Consider the following 22,741-nt stretch of genomic DNA (forward strand, 5'->3'; position numbering starts at 1 on the left):
ATCTATGCATTGGTTGGTATGTTTCATAAGCCTCTTTAAAGTAGATTGTCATGCTGTTGACTATTAGTGGGGCATTTGTGTAGACAGACTTAAATTCTGGATTTGTATATTTTTTGTTTTTCTTCTTTGTATGCGTGTTTTATTTTTAAAATTTAATTTATTTTTATTTTTTTAGAGAAACAGGGTTTCACCACTTTGGCCAGGGTGGTCTTGAACTCCTGACCCCAAGTGATCTGCCTGCCTCCCAAAGTTTTGGAATTATAGGCATGAGCCACCATGGCCAGCCATGTGGTGTTTCTTTAACCTCTATTTTTTCTTAAAAATAGGAAGATCTATAAGCTTGATTAGATTTCAAATCATGGGTAGTACAGCATATTTCATATTGCATCACATTAGAAGGTGTAACATGTCAGGTTGTTTTATGAAATCAGGAAGTGACAGATGACTCCTATCATTATAAAATTACCTATCAATTTTTTATCTAATGGTTTTATTCATTGAAGATCGTTTCCCGATTACTTTTTCTGTTGTTTCTTCCACATTTGTTAACTGGAATTCTTTGGTAGATAACTTTCTCTCATTAATTAGAGCGTTTTGGGTACTATGAAATACGGTGTATACAAAATGTAGGAGAAATGCTTAATTCTGTTTTAATTGCTGGTTTTCAGAGTAACAGTGATAACTTCATTAATATTAAGCAATTTAAAAATAAAGAGACTTGAATTGTTGGAATTTTATAAAAGGTAAGTTTAAATTGTGTTTTTAAACAATATAGATGTTGTTTTTAAAAATCATGTCGATGAGATAAGGCAGAGAACAAATTGAGAATCCATTGTTAATTTCCCTAATATTTAAAAGCTGTTAATATTTAAACTAAAGATTAAAAGTGATTAGGAACTAAATTCACTAGCTTAGTTGTATACATTTTTAGGGATTATTTATCAGGGTATAATTAGTCATACAAAACCAAATGCATATAGGGTAGTACTAACTTGAGAGAATAACGTTGAATGGCATTTCTAACTAAATTGAAAGGCTTTTCTTGTTTTAGATGTGAAAAATAATTTGCCCAGAAATGATATTTAACATTTAGTTATTTGGATTTAAGCTACTTTTAGAGGCATATTAAAAGTATTGTTTTGAAATACTGTTTTAACAAAAATTTAGTCTTATTAATTTATAATTTCATCATTATTTTGCTGTTTTGTATTGAAATTTAAATGTATCATTGACTGCATTTACAAGCTTATTATGTGCCAGGCACTGTTCTAAGCACACACACACACACATACATATATATATGCAAACTCATTAATCTTCATAATAATGCAGAAAGTAGATTCTAATATGCTGATTTTATATATGAGATAGACAAACATAGAAGTTAAATGACTTGCCTAAGGTTATTCAGTTTGTATGTAATAGAGCTGGGATTCAAACTCAAATTCTGGCTCTGTAGCTCATCCTCTCAACCACTACTATCTGAAATACTTGACAAATAGTGCAGGATAAACCCCACTAAAAGGAACTCACAAAGATTTATATTTTATCTCACCTCTGAGACTACTGAGGTGGAATTGTATATTTCTAGTATATATCTAATATAGTATACATGGCTAGAGTACGTATAGTGTATTTTAATGTATATTTTAAATGGTTCAGCACATTGTAGTTTATATATGAGGTGGGAACAATGCAAAGGTAAGAAGTATTACCTGTACATCTTTAAACTGAAGTCATTGTTTTCCAGCCAGAGACCAGTAGAAAGTCACCTGTAGCTGAAAAAGTTGGGTTTATTGCTCACCGCAGTAAGGGAGAACTACATTATTGAGAATGGTGGGGATTTGTCATTTGGAGGAGGATTCAACGTAACGGTGTCCTCTGGATTGGATGCTGTCAGGAAGGAAGTGGGACAAGTCTATGACTTATGGATATCTTAATTTTACTTAGATGGCTGAAGAATTGAAGCAGGGTCAAAGTGTGACTGGAAAAGAAGCAGCAGTCACTTTTATTTGCCAGGATAAGGGGATATTTGGTAATTTTTGTTGTTTGGACAAAGTTTATATTTTTTTCTACCATGAGGCATGATTATAGAGTGGTTTTGTTGTTTCTGGATCCTTTATGATCACAGAGTGATCTCATCTAATGTTGAATGTTGAATTAGATTTAAATTACCTAATATCTTTGTAGACAAATCTTTATACATATTTTCATAAATGTGGAATTATGTTATTCACATCCTTTTTATTCTAGAGATGTCTTTCTTTTTTTTGTGAGGCGGAGCCTTGCTCTGCCACTCAGGCTGGGGTGCAGTTGTGCATCGGTCTTGGCTCACTGTAACTTCCACCTTTTGGGTTCAAGCGATTCTCCTGCCTCAGCCTCCCGAGTAACTGGGACTACGGTTGTGTGCCACCATGCCCGGCTAATTTTTGTACCTCAGTAGAGACAAGGTTTCACCGTTTTAGTCAGGATGGTCTCAATCTCCTGACCTTGTGATCCGCCTGCCTCAGCTTCCCGAAGTGCTGGGATTACAGGCATGAGCCACCATGGCCTGCCTATTCTAAAGATTTATTTGCCTATCATTTCATTACCAAATTGCATAGTCATTGTGCAATACAGAAAGTTAGGGCTAGGGTCATTGGAGTTGTGACACTGTCATCTTTATAAATGTTTAATTAGTGTTCTGTAATCTATATTTAGTAAAGTTTCTGTCTCTAGCCCTTAAATGCATACATCTTTTTATGTATGTACAAATAAATGTATAATACAGCATGCTCTGTTAAGGAATATGTTTGATCATTATAGGCAAGAATAAGAGAATGCAATTTTTATAAGCTAGATTAAGACACTAATGTTGTTAAGTATATGGGTTCTAATGTTTAAGTATTAAGTACCTACTGTTTACTGTGAAGATTCAGAAAATGGAAAGGATGATTTCTGGAGTTTGAGGAGCCTAGAGTTTCATTCACTATAAGCAGTTCGGGATGTTAAATGGTTTCTCAGTCTTAAATACTGTATTTGAAATATTTTATCTATGACAGTTGAAAAAGTTACAGAATAGCATGTTTGACTTGATAATGGCATTGTGATAGGAAATAACACATTTTTCAATGCAGATTTTAATACAATTATGATTGGCATTCAGTTAAAGTACATATACTTCGTGGCAGTGTCTTTCATACAGTCTTTTTGAAATCTAGGTGGAAAGCAGTACTAGTATGTGCATATCTAAAAAACAGAGATATCCAAAATACGTTCCTTTTCACTGGTTCATGAAGTTTTACTGCATTATGTGAATAAGGATAACAGCTAAGCCCTGTATATAATAAAAATGATTATGTAAATACTGCTTAATTGTATATTAATAGTTTTAGTAAATACTTTCACATCTTTTTTTATATGTCATTTATTATCATAAAAATCTAATTAAGATAGAAATGCTTATCTTCTTTCTCAGGCATTAGTTAAACATGTATACATACTTTTAAAACTTCTGTTCTTTTTTCCTATTCTTGCCCAGTTTACGTGAAAAAAAAAGTCCTAAGTTTTGCTTTCGCTTTCTTCCTATCTCTCTTTGTTTCACTTGGGAGCCTCCAAAAGTTCTGAGTTATAATAGAAGTGTTAGTTCTAGTGTCAGATTAATACAGAGGAAAATGAAAATTATAATTTTTAATAGACTTTTGTGAATAGTATTGCTAATTACCTATTTTCTTTTGAAATACACCTTCTGTGCTCAGATCTAAAAAAGGATTTGAAGTGCTTGACTTACAGGTCTTGACAAGCCCCAAAAGTCTCATTTAAAAAATACCATAGAAATCTCTACTTAACTCTTTTATCTTCCTGTAAGGTTGTGTTTTCATTTATAGCCATAGTGGTTACATTATAATAGTTGAAACTCTGGCACCCTGAGTGCACAATGTTTAATGCATGTTATGTTAAATAATTTTTAAAATTAATATTTAAAATTTAGTTTTTACTAAGTTGGAGATTTGCCATATATAAATTATTATAGATTATATTTGTATATTTATTAATCTATTAATGTTTTTAAGGACTTCTATAAGTAATGAGCCATACTAGGAATAGGACACTGTTCCCATTCTCAGAGACTTTCCGATCTGTTGGACATAGGAGAGATTCTCTGTATGTGTACACACACACATACACAAATGTGCAAAAATTGTGATACAAGACAGACTGTGAGACATAGCAGGTATCAAAAAACTTATATAGAAATATTGAAGACAGAGTGAATAACACTTGGATCAAGGAAGACATGTTATATGAATTAGGGGGGACATATTAACATTAGTGGTGCTCTTTGTTTAAATCTAGAATTAGAATTGTGGATGTTAGATAAAATTGTATTCAAAGATGGTTCTTTTATGTTAAGAGGTTGGTGTTTTCTTTAATTAGATATAACTCATTATTTTCTGTTTATCTCCTATTCTGTAAAGATAAGTAATTGCTTTTTTTTCCCAATTTTTTTTTTCTTTCTGGCAGCTCTTCACAGATGGAATCACAAATAAACTTATTGGCTGTTACGTGGGAAATACCATGGAGGATGTAGTCCTGGTGAGAATTTATGGCAATAAGACTGAGTTATTAGTTGATCGAGATGAGGAAGTAAAGAGTTTTCGAGTGTTACAGGCTCATGGGTGTGCACCACAACTCTACTGTACCTTCAATAATGGACTATGCTATGAGTTTATACAAGGAGAAGCATTGGATCCAAAGCATGTCTGCAACCCAGCCATTTTCAGGTACATTTTCTTTTCTAAAATTTTCATTTTAGGCATTTAAGTGCATTAAGGAAATTTTATTTTTAATTGCCTTTTCTTTCTTTGAGCAATTATTTGGTTAACTTAGACACTTTCTTTAGTCAGGGTTTTTGTTTTTTTTTTCTTGTTTTTTTCTAAAGAGAAAGAAATAAATTTATTTGTATCTGCAGTTCTCATCATTGACTCTTTGCAAAGGAAAACCTGCAAGAGCTTTTGGATTAACCAGCTGTCAAGGCTGCTGCATAATTTTTTCTAGTTAGTGTTTCAATTGAAGTGTTATATATTTCTTACTGCCATTTGCTTATTACTTAACTGTTCATATATTCAGAGATGCTTATTAAAGTTTTATTAATTTGGTTAATAATTCTTTGTTCTTTAAGTTGTTCATATTTATTATATTTTCTATAAAGAATATTGTTATATATGCTTGATCATTTTTCTAAAATTGCTAACCTTAAAAATTCTCTTTCTGTTCTTGAAAACTCTGGAAAATGGCTTGAGTTGAAAATGGCAGGTTAATTCTTAGGTTAAACCAGCAGTTCACACCCATTTTGGTCTCCAGATCTCTTTGAGACTGAGTCCAAAGAGTGTTGTTTTAATATTTGATTAACATTTATCAATATTTGCCATATTAGATGTTAAAACATTTTTTAGAATACAAGAATGTGAAGTATACGTCCTGTTAGCTATCATTGTGATGAAATTATCACATATTATATAACTCTTGAAAATTACACTGTACATTTGTGAGAGAATGAGAGTGAGAAAGGTAAATAACATTTTGTGAAAATAGTTTCAACTTTACAAACCTCCTGAAATGATTCTGGATTGTAGTTTAAGAATTTCTAAGTTAACACACAGATAAAAGTGGAATGTACCAGTATCGCTTACCTATTGTAAACCTATATCAAATAATATATTAAAATATTTTGGCATAGAAATCATTTAAACCTTAGTTTTTAGCCATTATATATATTTTCTTCTTTTGTATGAGTCTAGTCTGTAGATGTATTGAAAGATCCTGATTAATATATTTGTGTTTACTCTTCGTATCAATTTTTTAGTGGTCTTCTTTAGGCATGCATATATTTATAAATCCTCAATCTTGTTCACAATGGTTAAGAAATGCCCATGTAACAGCATTAAAAATGAATAGATGCATAAATTGGACTACCCCAAGCTGGTTTTATATATATATAATATTTCATAAAGTTCCTAGAGAAGGGCCACATGAGTTTCCTTGTGACTGAAGCAGAGGGATTTTGATGGGGATTGCACTGAATCTGTAGATTAAATTGGGAAGAACTGACATCTTGGCAGTATTGAGTCTTTTTATCAATGAACGTGGAATATCACTTATTTAGTTACTTGATTTCTTTTATCAGAGTGTTATAGTCTTCCTCATAATAGATCTGGTACATAGTTTGTTAGATTTATACCTAAGTATTGTCGGTTTTTGCGTGCTACTGTAAAAGGAGTGCATTTTACTGTCAAATTTCACTTACTCGTTACTGGCATGTAGGAAAGCTGTTGACTTTCATTATTTTTTTTAATCCTGCAAGCTTGCTGTAATTGCTTATTCTAGGAGGTTTTTTGGTCTGTTTTGGATTTTCTGCAGAGAAAATCATGTTATCTGCAAACAAAGACAGTTTGATTTTTTTTTTCCCCTTACCTCTTTTTTTTTTTTCTTTTCTTAATGTACTAGCTAGGACTTTCAGTACAGTGTTAAGAAGGATTGGTAAAAAGTGAAGTTCTTTCTTTATTCCTGATCTTAGTGGGAAATCTTCAAATCACTTGTCATTAAGTAGGATGTTAGCTGTAGTTTTTTTGTAGATATTCTTTATCAGGTTGAGGCTATTCTCTTTTTATTCCTAGTTTGATGAGTTTCTATGATAATGGATACTAGATTTTGCAAAATACTTTTTCTGCACTTGTCAGTAGGTTCATGTGATTTTTCTTTTTTAATGGATTACATTAATTTTCAAATATTGAACCAGCCTTGTATACAATACCTGAGATAATCCTGCTTGATTATGGTGCATAATTTCTTTTTATACATCGTTGGATTTGATTTGCTTACATTTTGTGTCAGCAAATATATTATTAAAAAATTTGAAAATAATCTTTTAAATAAATAGGAGATACGAAAATGTAGCATTTTCTGTTGTATATAATATTTGCTTATATAAAACAATTGAGGTACACTTGATTAAAGTGTTTTTAAGAACTGTTTTCTTTTTTAATGAGCATTTTATTTGGTTAATAAAAATTTGATTTTTTTTTAGCTGTTCTGAAAAAATTTGATTATGATAAAAACAGCATAAAATTTGCCACTGAAGCCATTTTTGTCTGGGGTAATAGCTGAGGTTGGTTGTCCCACTTCTACAGAAAACTAGGATGTGGACACACCAGAGCAAGGTTAAGAGCCAAAGTTTAATAGGCAAAAGAAAGAGAAGAGCTCTCTGTGCAGAGAGGGGTCCCAGAGAAAATGGGTTGCAGTTGTGTGGTGAAATGCACAGGATTTTATAGATTAGCTTGAGCAGGCAGTGTTTGATTTGCATAAGGCACGAAATGTTGGTCGGACTAGTTGTCCTTTTTGCATAAAGTGTAGAAGCTGGCTGCCCAACTTTAATCTTTTATTATGTGGATGGTTCTCTACCTGGCCAGTGCCATTTTGCCTGCTTCTTTTACTGGACACATGGTGACAAAAGGGAAGATAGAGGCTCCATGTAGAACATATCTGGCTTCCAGGTAGCCCTTTTCTATTTGCACAGCTGCCGGTGTTCACCCGTGCAAGCTTCTAGCTTGCTTATCTATGTCTGCAGCTTGAATTTTCAGGTTGCTGTTAGTTAGAAGTGATTTGGGGGCTGCTTTCTGTTAAAGGGGAGTTCTTTACTGAGGACTCCTTTAGCCTCACTATCTGACTAAATAATTTCTTTCTGGCCCTTCTATCACCATCTTAACCGTTTTTTAAAATGTACAGCTCAGTAGTGTTACTGCATTCACATGGTTGTGCAGCTGATTTCCTGAAATTTTTTTTATAGTGTAAAACTGCATCTCCATACTTTTTTTTTTTTTTTTTTTTTTGAGATGGAATCTCACCATGTTGCCCAGGCTGGAGTGCAGTGGTGAAGTCTCACTGCAACCTCTGCCTCCCAGGTTCAAGCGATTCTCCTGCCTCAGCCTCCAGAGTAGGTTAGGTGGGATTACAGGTACCCATGACCTCACCTGGTCAGTTTTTATATTTTCAGTAGAGATGGGGTTTCACCATGTTGGCCAGGCTGTCTTGGAACTCCAGACCTCAGGTGATCCACCTGCCTCAGCCTCCCAAAGTGCTGGGATCACAGGCATGAGCCACCAGGCCTGGCCAATTCTATGCTTTTTAAAAATCTTTCTTCCCTCCTTCCTCTGGTCCCTGGCAACCATCATCCACTTTCTGTCCTTAGGAATTTGACTACTTAGGATACATCATGTTAGTGGAATCATGTAATGTTTGTCTCTTTGTGACTGGCTTATTTTACTTAGCATGAACACTTCAAGGTTCATCCATGTTGTAGAGCATGTGCCTGAATTTTCTTCTTTTTTCAAAGCTTAATAATATTCCTTTATGTATTACATTTTGTTTATTCATCGGTGGATTGATACTTGGGCTGTAGTCATTGTTGGCTATTGTGAATTATGTTGCTGTGAATATCTTTTTGATACTTTCTTTTCTAGGAGCTATTGATGTTCAACAAATTTCATTAACCTGTAAATGCCCCTTGGAGTTGTGGTCATACTGTTTTATTCATTTTTGAAGTATTTACTGTAGAATTGTCATTTCAGTTACTATCAGCTGAAACTGGACAACTTCTAAGATTATATATATTTTTTAATACACAGAAAATTAATTTAAAACTGTTTTAGTTTCATCTTGAAATATATATTTGCTCTGGAATGACCATATTGCAGCATGATTCTCATGCATTTCAAAATACTTTATTTAAAAAACAACTTAAGTCAGCAAAAGTATTATAGTTTTCTGACTTTATCCATGTGATGTGCAGGGCCTCCTTGTCTCCTGATCTCAGTAAGCTTACAGGGATCATTTCAGATCATAAGAGCAGAAACAACTTAGTTCTAAAGAGACTGTTTGGAAAGTATTTCCAAATAGCTGCAGCAGTGGATGACTGTACTTCCCTGAGTTTTGCCTGTTCATTGAAACCAGAACTATTGTGCCGAGCCCTTTGGTGACATAGTCCTTCTGCTGTCCCAGGCATTTACTTCTCTTTACACCTGTTCAGATTCCTGCATAGTGCACTCGAGGAAGTCATGGAGTTCTGACAGGTTCCAGCACGTGTGTCCCCTTTGGAAAGGGGAAAATTATATTTTGTAAGAGACCCCAAATCAGAGTCTCTTACAAACCCTGGGATGAAACTATTAGAAATGGTATTATTATTCATTTATTTAAAAAAATCACAGCAAATAAAAGTTGTTAGAGTTAAATACCTGTGATCCCTCTCCTAAATCATGTTTCATTTCTTCAGTAAATATTTCTAAGACATAATATTCTGTTGACATAGATCACCCCTTGTGTTTCATGTAACACAGATTTTATCTTTCTTCAGACCTTTTGTTTCCCCCTCTTCTCTGAGGTTTTAAAACCAGTTTTAACTGGCTTAAAGTGTGTATGTGTGTCTGTTTTGTGTGCATGCGTGTACATGCATGCATTTGCAATTTCCTTTGTTTTGATTTTATCACCACCTGGCCTTTTCATTAAGTTGCCTGGTGCTTAAGTATCAAAGCTTAGCTTTCTGTGTATATTATGAGACTGACATAAAAATAGATTTGTTTTCTGTATTCTTGTGGGCGTGAGTATGTGGTCTTAGGGAGGGTCAGTCAAAATGTTTTAGTTTATAGAAATAAATGTTTATTTACTCATTTATTTGAAAGGTATGAACCAAAGTAAACATATAAAAAGATTATGGATTTTAATATTTTAATAATGCATTAGTCAGATTAAGGATGATGCTAACACTCTTGGTTGAGGATAATTTGGCAATTTACACTGACATAAAGGAGAAGGAATTTATTGGTACATATAATTAAGAATACTGAGTTCAAACATGGGGTAAATCAAGGGACTGTAGCAATGTCATTAGGAATATTACTTTATTCATTTATTCTTTTAGCTTTTTTTTGTTTCCTGACAAACTTTCCTTAGGACTATTTATAATAATAATGAGTGGGTTTCTCTAACTGGTTTAACCACTCCAGGTGGAGATTTTTCCAATTTTCTAATAACTTCAAATAAAGTTTATAGCTTCAACAAAAGTAGAATCAAGTCTCTGGTTTAGCTTGGGTAAATGTGCTAAATCAGTCACTGTGGCCTGACTGATAGAATGCTCTGAGCAAGTCTGGACCATATGTTCACTCGCTACTGAAGTGAGTGATGCACATCAGTTAGGATTGAGATCAGCTCTGCAGTAATGACTTGAACTAAAAGTGAGAGGGATACAAGTTTCTCCAAAGGAAAATCAGGATTCTTTAGTTACTAGGAGTAAGATAAAAACAAGAATATTCACGATAGTATAGAAATGTAATAATAAAAATGTGCTATTTAAGGATTGCTATAATGCTAGATTCTCTGTGTGCCTTACTTAAGTGGTTCTCAAATGTTTTTGCATATTAAAATCACTTGGGAAGGTTTTAAATATCTCAGTGTCCTGGCTGCACACCGGGCCAGTTAAATCAGAATTTCGTTAGTACCTAAGCCTGTTTGTTTTGAAGTTCCTTAGGAAAATCATGCTAATAGAAACTAGGCAGACAGAGTTGATAGAGCCAAGGTTTAAAAAGAGGGATTTCAGGGGCCAGAGAAGTTCACATGAGAGAAGCAGGAGCCAATGAAGAGAACAGAGGGGCCTCACAGAAAGACAGGAGAAGGACCTCCAGCCTAGGAGGTACCTTTCAAAAGAGGCCTGGGACTCTGATCTAGTTTTAGAGTACACTCAAAATCTTAAGAATCAAAGTTCTTGCCAGTTTCAATGGATGTGCAGTAGTTCAGGAATCTGACTTAGCAGTGGATCCCCATCAGTCAGTCAGAAGTGAATTTAGAAGTGCAAACATAAGGTCCTGGGTCCAATGATGAATCTGATTCTGAATCACAGCATCATAACGGTTAAGGGGAAATTTATTCAGTGATACTTGTTAAAGCATGATAAGGCTGACTTTCTTTAGAATCATTGAGATACAGGTATAGGGACCACGGCAGTACGATTTTGGTACTGGGCTCAACTCCAAATACAGCATGGGCAAGTGGGAATTTATCCCCAAGGAGCAGGGTAAGGGTCGGCAGATGGGAAATTACTCAGAGTAACATCAGAGTATGGGGTTTCTGGGTAAAACAACCTAATGGTTTTTGCTGAAGATGGCCAGAGTAATCAGAGTAATTAATCTGGGGAATGGTAGAGGATAAGGAACCTGATCAGATGTCAAGGGTGGGGGTACTCTTGCTAAACAGACTAAGTAGGGTTCTTGCTAAAACTGTTTTTTATAAGGGAAAGCACAGGTAGGTCCTACAAGAAGATTCAGGAGACTGACTAAAGTTGGATCAGAATCTTGGTCAATAGACATGACCTTTATGATGCTTGACTACTTCTTCTTATGTGTTTTGTTTTAAACAGGCTAATAGCTCGTCAGCTTGCTAAAATCCATGCTATCCATGCACACAATGGCTGGATCCCCAAATCTAATCTGTGGCTAAAGATGGGAAAGTATTTCTCTCTCATTCCCACAGGATTTGCAGATGAAGACATTAATAAAAGGTAAAATTATGTTTACATTTGAAATTATGTTTTACGTTGCTTTGCTGTATGATAGGGTTTCAAAGGTAATTGTAAAGTTTCATTGTAGAAAATCTGGTTTTCTTTCTTTACATTGAAGTAAAATTAGCATTGATTCTTTGGCTGTAGATAGCACTACAGAAATAACTGCCTCTCTATCCCCCTCAGCGTCCCCTCCCAAAAATTACACCCTACAACAGCAAGGGTCGGGGTGGAAGTAGGGGAACACTATTTAAAAATAAAGAGGTAGGTGGTAATGGTGAAGCAAGATTTTTCTTGACTTCATAAGATATTGCGGAGTTGAGAGGCAAGTCTAATATTATACAAAGAGCACAAGAGCCTGGAGCCAAACTGAGATTAAATCTCAGTTCTGCTAGTTAACATTTCTTTTGTGTAATTCACTCAACTAGGGAACTTACCTGTTTACTTATTTATAAAATGGAAATAATAGTAGTATATTAACCGTATAGGGTTTTTGTGAGGATTGAGTTAGTATATGTAAAGTTGTTTGAAACAGTGTTTGGTCAGCACTTAAGTGTTGAGGTAGCTGCTGTTTTAATAAATATTGTTTTTCAGAGAAGGTTATTTGAGTTACATTTCCTAGGCTCTCCAACATATAGTTTAAATCCTTGAGGTTAATGATGCTTTGGAAAAGCTGGAGAGGTACTATGGTAAAAAACAGGAAGAAAACACTTACCCCAATAGAAAATAATACAGCTAGAACAGAAGACACAATTTAAATATTAAATACATTTTGTATTTCTTTTATTCCATTTTGTTTGTTCATGGTTATAAGGTTTATAATCCTTTGAAACCCACAATTTTCATTCAACACTACCTTTAAAAAAAAAAAAAAAAGAAAAAAGAAAACACGTTTTTGACCAGTCATACAGTTTTGAGAAAAGCATACAAGGATTAGTTTTGAATGCAGTAGTGGGGAAAATATAGGTAGAAACCACCTGAACAGGCAAATTAAGTAATGTAAAAAGAATCTGTATTATATTGTTAATGGAGAAGCAAGGAGTAATTTGAGAGACTTTGGAAAAAGAATCAAGAGATTGTGACTTACAGTGTTAAGGGAAGAAGGGAAGCAGTGTAGGAGTTTTATAAGCCTGGTTGGTGCTACTGGGAAATTAGTGGTAGCTGCCCATTTGTGTTTCTTTTGATTTTTAAATCAAATTAATACAAATATGGATAATAATCAGTATAGATGAGGATAGGACAAAAAGCCATGATTTCTAGTCCAGCTCACCATGCTGCCTCCCACCCTTCACAGTCTCCCTACCCTGAGGCAATTTCTGTAATAGTTCTGTTTTGACTTAACTGTATTATATAAGGATAACTGTATTTCTTATCAACTGTAGACGGTAGTTTATTGACTTTTCTGAGAATTTAGATGTATATTGCATTCACTCTTTCAACCTTGAAATATGTATTTTTAATTTTTAAAATAGTCTGTGTAACTTTAAATAATATACTTAAATCTGTTGATTAAATGCCTTATGTTTTAATTTTATCTTCTATAAAATGGAGATAAATGTTAATTACTTAGAACAGTGCTTAGTACTTTCTCCCCAATTTTTTAGTGATTTTTTTTTGTTAACTTTTGTCCTACATTTTAATTGCTGCTCAGTTTCTTTTATGCATGTCTAAGCTTATTATAAAGGTTTTCTTTATTCTAACTTTTGAAATAGACTAGTTGGTCTGTTTGAATTCAGCAGGATGTGCAATTAAATTGAAGGGATTTATTATAAATAGATTATAATCCTTATTCAAATTTGAAAATAAACGTCATTAAGATACACAAGATATAACTCTTCTTTTAAAACTAAAAGGTTCCTAAGTGATATCCCAAGCTCTCAGATTCTTCAGGAAGAGATGACTTGGATGAAGGAGATTCTTTCCAACCTGGGCTCACCTGTTGTGCTTTGCCATAATGACCTATTGTGTAAGAATATAATCTACAATGAGAAACAAGGTAGGTATTTGACCTTAGCAGTAAGTAAAGTTGATTTCTTTTATGTTCTTAATGGTCATTTGATTTTTGTATCAATAAAACAAATTCAAATGCAAGGAGTAAGATCATGCATGAAACCTTTAAAGATTTTCTTTTAGGTTATCAAGTTACAGTAACTGTGATAAGTGAGAATATATATTCTTTTTATATTTCTATAAAATATGTTTTTTAGAATTGGTTTGTTAGAAACAGTTTGTGGTTTCTGTGAGATTTTAAAATATAAAATGATGAAATGATTTTGTTTATAAATTTAACTGCAAAACTTATTTGATTATTAATGAGTTGAATGTGTGCCCGCTTGTAATGGGGGATGTGGAAAATCAGCAAGTTGACATTGATTAAACTGCTTTATAAATATACAGTGTTGGGAAGGAAAACAGTATTAAAAACAAATGTGTCTCCAGGTTTCTCATCTATTTATTATGTTGATTTGTTAGATATTTTGATGCTAAGGAGAGAGCTACAGATAGAGGAGATACTATTTGTAGTTGCTCAGGTTTATATCTACTAAAGTAATAATCGAAACCTTAGTAAATAATTTCAACATTTTTGAGGTAGACTGATACTTTTTGGTGGAATGTTTTTGTGAGTGTTCATATTTGTACACTGTATTCAATTGCTCTCTGTTTCCATATTTAAGAAACATTTGGGTATATTGCATTATTGGGTAAAGTGGTTTGAGGTTTGGTTGCTAAGTGATAGATGTCCTTCAATGCTAAATTGAAATTTAAAAATATAATTTTGGTTGAAGGATTCTTATTAACTTAAAAAATGTTTTTGAAACTGTGTTTTCATTTTGTAGGAAACTAGTCTCCCCAGCCCAGCCCCCGCCCCCGCCACCTTTTTGTTTTGTTTTTGAAGTGGAGTTTTGCTCTTGTCACTCATGTTGGAGTGCATTGGTGCGATCTTGTCTCACTGTGACCTCCACCTCCCAGATTCAAGTGATTCTCCTGCTTCAGCCCTCAGCCTCCTGAGTAGCTGTGATTACAGGCACATACCACCACGCACTGCTAATTTTTTTTTTTTTTTTTTAATAGAGATGAGATGGGGTTTTTGCCATGTTGGCCAGGCTGGTCTCGAACCCCTGACCTCAGGTGATCCATCCACCTCAGCCTCCCAAAGTGCTGGGATTACAGGCATGAGCCACCACACTCAGCCTTCCCCGCCCCCCCCCTTTTTTTTTTTTTTTTAAATGACTGGATCTCACTACATCACGAGGCCTGGAATGCAATGGTATAATGATGGCTCACTGCAGCCTTCAACTCCTGGGCTCAAGCAGTCCTCCTGTTCCAGCCTCCTAAGTAGCTGGGACTATAGGTGCATGCCACCATGCCTGGCTAATTTCAAATTTCTTGTATGTGTGGAGATGAGATCTTGCTATATTGCCCAGGCTGGTCTTGAATTTGTGGCCTCAAGTGATCCTCCTGCCTTGGCCTCCTGAAGTGCTGGGATTACTGGTGTGAGCCACTGTGCCTGGCGTGGAAACCAGTTTTTGAAGATAATTATTATAGTTGGAAGGCCAGATTTTTAATCAAAATTGTGCTGTTGTAAATATACTAAAGCCTAAGAATTCACATTAGCATGGTCATAATTATATTAAATTACTATTTATGACCCTTCTTACAGTGTAAGGCGGGACTATTAAAATACAAAGGTTGATAGATATAACTGACTTCCATTTTAAGAAAACCCAAGGTACACTGTCAAGAGTAGTAGGCTTAAGCACATACTTCCAAAAGTACATTTGAGAATTTGTTATGCTTGCTATTTCAACGTTAATTAGAGATTCTATTTTTCAAAAACATACTGAGCTAACATTTTTGTTTTGAATCATCTTAAAATGCTTGTGTGGCATCATTTTAAAAATTTCAGGCATACTCTAGAACACTAAATACTTGACAGTGTCCTTTAATGTCTTGTTGTCTATTATCATATTTAATTATCATAGTACATTTGCACTACATTATTTACTGGTAACCAAATCTCAATGCCATTTGTGAGACTAGAGCATTAGTTACGCATAAAAGCAGTGTATGAGCTTGTAAATTCAGTGCAGGACCTAATAACACATTTTATATAATGGAATTTCAAGTGAGGGACTTCATCTTACATTTGAAGTGGACACTCAGCTTTATTTTTAACTGCAAGTTGATCAAAGAGAATCTGTTATTTCCTTTGGAATATAATTTTAAACTTTCATATTTTTATTTTTTAAGTTTCTTTTGCATATTCATTTCACAGAACAAACTTGTTTATAAAACCAAAAAATAAGGGACCAAAAAAATCAGATTACTTTGTCTTGGGTATTAAAAAATACAATTTTACTCTTTTATTTAAATGGTCACCTATCCTCTAAACTGTTGGATCACTTATATGCAAAGTTCCCATGTTTTCACATAAAATCTTCGTTCAGTTTGGCTTTAAGAATGCAAGGTTGTCATTTGTTTTTGTGTCAAGTTACTTGAATCATACTTTTGTGTCTAATTTTCCTTTTCTACACAGAAAAATTTTACAGGTCCACAGATGAACTATTTTGATACATTTTTAAGAATTTTCCCTTTTTATTGAAGTCTATTTTGTATCATTTGTTTTTTCTTTGTCTTTGTGGTTATTTATGTGTTTTAGTTACAGAAATGTTCTTTTTTTTTCCTCTCCTTACCGGTGTTTATAATGATCATTAAGAAGGCTAGTTTTGATCCCATGGTATCTGTTTAAATAAGTAATTTCTATGTGATTAGTTGAAACATAAGCATTAAGAAATATGGTTAGAATGTTCAAATAAAAATCTAAAACTAAAGTATGGCAAGAAGCTTAGTCTAGTCTTTAGTGTTATGTTTCAAATTAGGAGCTAATGATTTTGAAGTAATTTAACTGTATGACTTATTTGAATGTTTACTGTAAGTAGAATATCCCATGCCTCATACTTAAAAAGTATAAATTATGTAATTTAAGAAACTTAATAGGCAAAAAATAGTCAATATTTAGTAAATTTAATATGTAAACAGTTATATATTTGGGGTTGTAGCATAGCATTAACACTTAGGACAGCAATCTTGAAAAGGTTAATTAAAACTAGAGATACAGACTGCAGTTATTTACCTTCTTAAACTAGTTGTTTTATTATGGCATATAAATGCCATGTTGAGTCTTTTGAGATTAAGGTAATTTCCATGTAGAATAAATGATTAAGCAGCATATTCACAAACATGTTTGATTTGTTCTTCTTAAGTCATTCATATGACTTGAGCTCTGGGTTTCGTTATTGTGTACCCAACTTTGAGTTACCAATAGATAAAACATAATACGATGAAAGCCGAGGGACTGGCCTTGAAATCGTCACACTCAATATTTGTCTACAATATGTTTCAGATTCCTCTCAGAAGTACAAACTTTAGGCAAACTTCTTAAATTTATACTGGATCATCTTGATGTCTCTGCATATATGTTTAAACCACAGTAACTTAGATTTTGTACTAGAAAATCTCTAACTCTTAAAAGCAGATGTATTTAAAGCTTAGTTACTACTGAGAGAAGTCAGAAAGAGTGTGGATTTTGGAACCAAGCACATTTGAGTTTAGATCCTTACCCAATTACTTACAGAAATAAGTAGTATTAAACATGTCATTTTATCTCTTTATGTCTTTATGTAAAGACACAGACTGTTCTTGGCAATTTACTTCAGAGTCACCTATGGTACTTGGGAAAAAAATTTGGATTTCTGGGCCCCACCTGACCAATTGAACAAGAATTTTTATAGGTAGCCTTAGAAATTTTGTGTTTAACAGATTCTGAGGCAGTTTTTGTTACTATTGATAGTCTAAAACTTTAGTTTGCTTTATTTGTAACTTATAGACAATATCTACTTCAGATGAAATGCTAACAAGGTTTTAGATCATGCATATAAAATATATAGCACTGGACCAAGGACTTACCAGCTCTTAGTTGTAGCTATTATACTAACATAGGTGTTGGCAAACGTTTCTTATGAGGGGCTAGGTAGTACAACTTTTAGGCATTGTGGACCAGTTAGTCTCCATTGCAACTGTTCAGCTGTGTGATGAGGCATGAACACAGCTATAGACCATACATACATAAATGAGTGTGGCTGTTTTCCAATAAAACTTTACTTCCAAAAACAGGTGGTGGATTGGGTTTGGGCTGAGGGTACATAGTTCGCCAATCCTGTATTATGTTTATAGCATTTGTTTTACAAAATGTACCTGATTCTGAAAAAAAGAAAAATGGTTACTATAGGCTAGTATCTACTCGTAATAGGACTTAATTAACAGATAGATTTGACGTAACAATTCAGTTTGTCTTTAAGTGCAATTTTTAATTTCTATCTCAAGTATAATTTGAGAGTTTAATTTAGAATTAAAAATGTGTGTATATATATATGGGTATGTGTATACATAACATATTTTTATACACAAGGCACACACACTATGAGCAGCCTGCAGTTTGTAGGCATTTTTACATGCGAACGTTATAGGAACTGATAGGCATCACAGGAAGAACTTTTGCCTCCACCTGCTCTCACCATGTCAGTTGACAGGACTCAGGACATGGGAGAAGAGTGAGCTTCCTTTCTGAAGTTGATGGTAGCTGTCAAGATTTTTGAAAAGTTAGTGCCAGGAATTAGGTGATTGGTAAGCAGCGGCCCATTCCTTGCCTTCAATGAAATGACATCCTAAAAAGGTAAGAAAAGAATACTTAATGATAATGGTGATAGAATTTAATGTATAATAAGGAAACCAAAGGCAGTGTTTCTTGCTTCAGAACGTTAGGACTTATCAGTCATCTTTTAAGTCAATCGTTAATTTAATAGACTTTAGATTAAGCAGAACAAATTATAATATTACCTGTTGACTAACTTCAAATCTAATATTTTAATTTCAACTGATCATTTAACTACTGACGTCAAGAAATTGCTAAAGCTGTTGAGATTTCTATCTCATGTCTTGATGTTCTCTCAGACTGTTTATTGGTCTCATGACTTTTGGTGACTGTTTCATTCTCTTCCTTTCCCCCATTTCTTCATAAAAGCTCATGCAAATACCTAATATATAACTTTAAATTTCAGTAATGGCAATCACTGTTTATTTTCTCTGTTAGCAAAATACGAGAAGCTGATTTACAGCTGTTTAAGGAAATACAAATGAGTAGAAGAAAAGGAAAAGCTTTTTCTGGAAATTAAAGAGTAAACCAGGTTTTGCTTTATTTTGTTTTGTTTTAACAGTTCTACGCAATATAAATAGAAAATGGGTGAGTCCCCATAGTCACTCGATTGGCTCTAAATCTGATCTATCTGTACTACTCCTGAGAAGGCTTTGTAGTTGTCATTTTATTAATATCTTAATGACGGAAAAGAGTTTTTCGTTGCTTTTTAAACATTTAAATACGTACAAATTGATTTTTGTGTTTGGTAAACTGTTTTCTAGAGTGTTTTTTTTGAATGTAGTATAATCTTTCACTCTGTTTTAATTTGTATTCTCAACCGCTAGTTAGCAGAAAATAAAATATCTGTTAAGTCAGGTAATAAAAAACTTAAACGAACCATAAAAATCTAACTTATTAATTAAGAATGACCTAAAATAGGTACTAGTTTTTTTAAAAAATTCATATATTCTAGCCCACTGTGTTCAGTCCTGTACTTGAATAAAAATGTCAGAAACACCACACTTTTTTCTTTAGTTTTGCATGCTTATTTTGTCTTCCCTCATCCCCCCAGCAAATGTGTTATTGTGTGTCAGCATTTTCTGCAAAATTTCCATTTTTTCCACTAGCATTCAAATATTTTCTGTGTCCTAGGGATTGCTCTATGTATTGCATGATGAAAGAGGAAAGGGACCCTACTACCCCTCCAGGAGGCTGTGTATCATGTAGTGGAGGAGTCAGATCCTTATTACATTTAGAATGATGAGTGCTATGGTGAAGATCAGCAGAGTACTACAGGACACCAGCATGAGGAGTGAAGGGAAAGTGTTTCAGACTAGAATACTTCCTGTCTTTTTCTGAATAACATAGAAAACATTTTTCTAACATTAGTAGGATTATAGTTCCTTTTCTTATTGTTCTCTTTCCACCTGTCTAACACTGCAGAGCAAGTAGGGTGAGTGGGAAGGATTTTCAGATTATCATATTGACTATTTTGCTTTTTTAAAAATTCATTTCTCCTAACAACAAAATAAAGGAATTCAGACAAACATGATCATATGATAACTATATAGCTTTAGCTAATACATTATTATTTTTTGGTTTTAAAGTACTTTTAAAAATTGGCAGACTGTTTTCAATATACTAAGATGTGAACAGTTTAACCAGTAGTGTAGGGATTGGAATACTGTGATAAAGATATACAAGAAATAAAGTAATACAAAACAAAATGTAGCTTTGGAAAATTCAAATTATGTTTTTATTCATCAATCGTATACTTTACCTATTATGTGCCTGCCATTGCAATAATTATATAAAGATAAATAAAATAATACTCCTAGTCCTTAAAGTAGTAATTCTTTACTTTCTAAAGGTCAGGGGTCCCTCGAGAATCTGAAAAATTGAGAATCTCCTCCTAAGAAAATGTACATACACATAAAGTTTTAGGGAATATTCTCATTGTCTTTTCATCCTTGAAAGCCCAATTAAAAATTCACTTCTTAAAGAACTGACAAGATGGTCATGCTATATGAGCTAGTGAATTATTAAATTAAGGCTGATGTGGATATTCTTTTAAATAAAGTGAAATTTTAGAAGTCAGAAGTTAAATTTATATTTTCTGTTGTTAGGAAAGCATTTTCCAGTAATTTGATTTTTCTGGCACCCTAACTAAGGGAAGTTGGCTTTTTAAATTTTACTTTGTTGCAGAAGATTAAATTTAAGGTTGAGTTCCACTTTGTTTGCAATAGTTTGAAAAAGAATAGTTAATGCAGATTTTTTTTTAAACTTTTTTTCCTTTTAAGCTTTGTGTCTTGTACAATGTGAGTTTGCCAAATTTTCTTCATCTGCTACAGATTAGGTATGCCATTGTTGCTGCCATGTGGCGGCGCACCCCGTGCTTCTTAAACGCACTGACTGGAGGTTTATCGCATCACTTGTTCACATGCACGGAGCCTGGTAACAGCCTCATCTGTATCTTGTTAGCTTCATTTTCTTACTTTTAAAATTTCATTATTTATAAACTCAACATAGCATTTAAAAATAAAGGCTAGTTTTAATGAATTAATGTAACTACAAAAAGTCATTGCTAAAATTTTCATAGTGAAACAGATTTTAACTTTTGTTAAAATGTGCTATGCTTTAATTAGATTATATTTACAAGCAGGCATGTTTTACCTGCCATTTAACTGTATTTGCCAAATTCTAAATAGAATTTTGAAAATTGAAATTGAAGCTTTTATTTATGTGGCAAAAGTAAGCTTCAGGACTGGGCTGTGTATTTTTATTGGCATGTAACAGTTAATATGAGCTCTACAAGAATTTGGGTTTAAAGAGCTAAAGCTATCAACAGCTGCAAATTTTAAAAATATATATGTATATTAAAACTGTTAGGTTAGCTCAATTGTACAACTTAGTAAGTCTTGTATCCTGAGTTTCTGAAGGCTGGTGGATATATAAGTATCTCCAAAATCATTGTGTTTTAGCCTTTTTACTGATAGTTTTGTATAGGGAATTTATCTTACTCTCTTTTAAAATAACATTTTTCTTCGAATTTATTTCTATTATTTATTGTAAATAAATTTGAAAATAACAAAAATAAAAGAAAAAAGTCACTTGTCTATCACCTGTTAGTAGTTTAAACATTTTGGTTTATTTCCATTCATCTTTCCCCCATGCATTATTTACATATATATTTTTTCTCTGTAGGCATATTTTAATAATTTGGATCACAGTTTACTACTTAGTGTCTTCTTTTCATGTTACATTTGTAATTTCCCTGGTCATTATTTTTGAAAATGAGATTTCTTCATGGCTTTATTTTATTTTCATGCCCGCAAGTATTTTATCCTAATGGTTGTCTTCACTCTCCCACTCCCAATGATTTCTGTAAAAGAAACTTTAAAACATGTTTCTACTTCCTATTCTGCAGTTTAGTAAAGTGATTTGGTTAACTCTAAGACTTTTTGTGGAATAGTGTTCTGTGAATTGGAGTATACAAGGTGGGAGGATCACTTTAGGCCAGGAGTTCATTACCAGCCTGGGCAACATAGCAAGACCCTGTCTCTACAAAAAACAAAAAGAGAAAAAAACATAATACTCAAGGTAGTTGAATTGCTCTGATTTGTCACCAATATTTTTAAATGTTATATTTATTACAATAATATGCATTTAATTTTGATAACTGGATTATATTTTGATTATTCTCACTTATTCTAGATGTGACATTCAAGTTTAGAATTATATATTAAATACAATTATATTTTTAAAAATTTGCTTTTATGTAAAACACTATTTGCCATGACATTTTTTTGTCATACAATTTTTTTCTTTGTGTTTGAATATGATCAAATACTTCCCAAAATTAAACTTAGAAATGTATATCAAGACATTCTAATTCAAAAGCTGTTTTTATTTGAGAAATATTTAACAATGTGTTAAGACCAGGAGTTTGTTCTCCTACTTCAGATAATTAAAAGACAGTGTAACTATGCAGGTGTTATTAAACATTTTCTATATTCTTATAGCCATCTCTGCTCATATATCCATTTTAATTCCACGCCCCTGTAAGCCTTCGAGTTTGTGATCCTTGTTGAAGACAGTGACCCACATTGATTTTTATTTTTTAAGGTTTCTCTCATTTTTTTTCTTATTTTTCTCTTGAACATAGTACCTATATTTTTGTTAACACAAATCCTCTGTAATATTAATTACTCAAAAGTTAAAAGTTCCTGAGTAGTAGTATGAAAAAAACTAGATTATCTTTGGAGAATTATAATGACATGCCTATATATGTAGCAATAATTTAGAACAGGAATCTATTTAGCTTATGTAAATATTTCTCACATTTATAAACATTAAAAGAAACCATACTTTTGGTTTTTATAAGATAAAACCACCACCTTAATGCATCTTAATGCTGCTCAGTTTATGGAAACCTTAGTTATGTAGTATTACAGGAAAATGTA

At 33.2% G+C, this 22,741-nt stretch overlaps 1 protein-coding gene across 2 annotated transcripts in view; it reads left to right on the top strand.

The window, feature by feature from the left end:
• ETNK1 (ethanolamine kinase 1) overlaps window positions 1-22,741 on the top strand; it is a 58,017-nt gene that overhangs the window by 15,351 nt on the left and 19,925 nt on the right. Inside the window, exons 2-4 of one of the 2 annotated variants that reach the window (XM_039472011.2) lie at window positions 4,504-4,763; window positions 11,444-11,584; window positions 13,438-13,580. In XM_039472011.2, the coding sequence (XP_039327945.1) occupies window positions 4,504-4,763; window positions 11,444-11,584; window positions 13,438-13,580 (544 nt within the window). The other variant, XM_074402905.1, reaches the window with a different exon arrangement.

Source organism: Saimiri boliviensis, chromosome 7 (genome assembly GCF_048565385.1).
Source record: "Saimiri boliviensis isolate mSaiBol1 chromosome 7, mSaiBol1.pri, whole genome shotgun sequence".
Classification (NCBI taxonomy): domain Eukaryota; kingdom Metazoa; phylum Chordata; class Mammalia; order Primates; family Cebidae; genus Saimiri; species Saimiri boliviensis.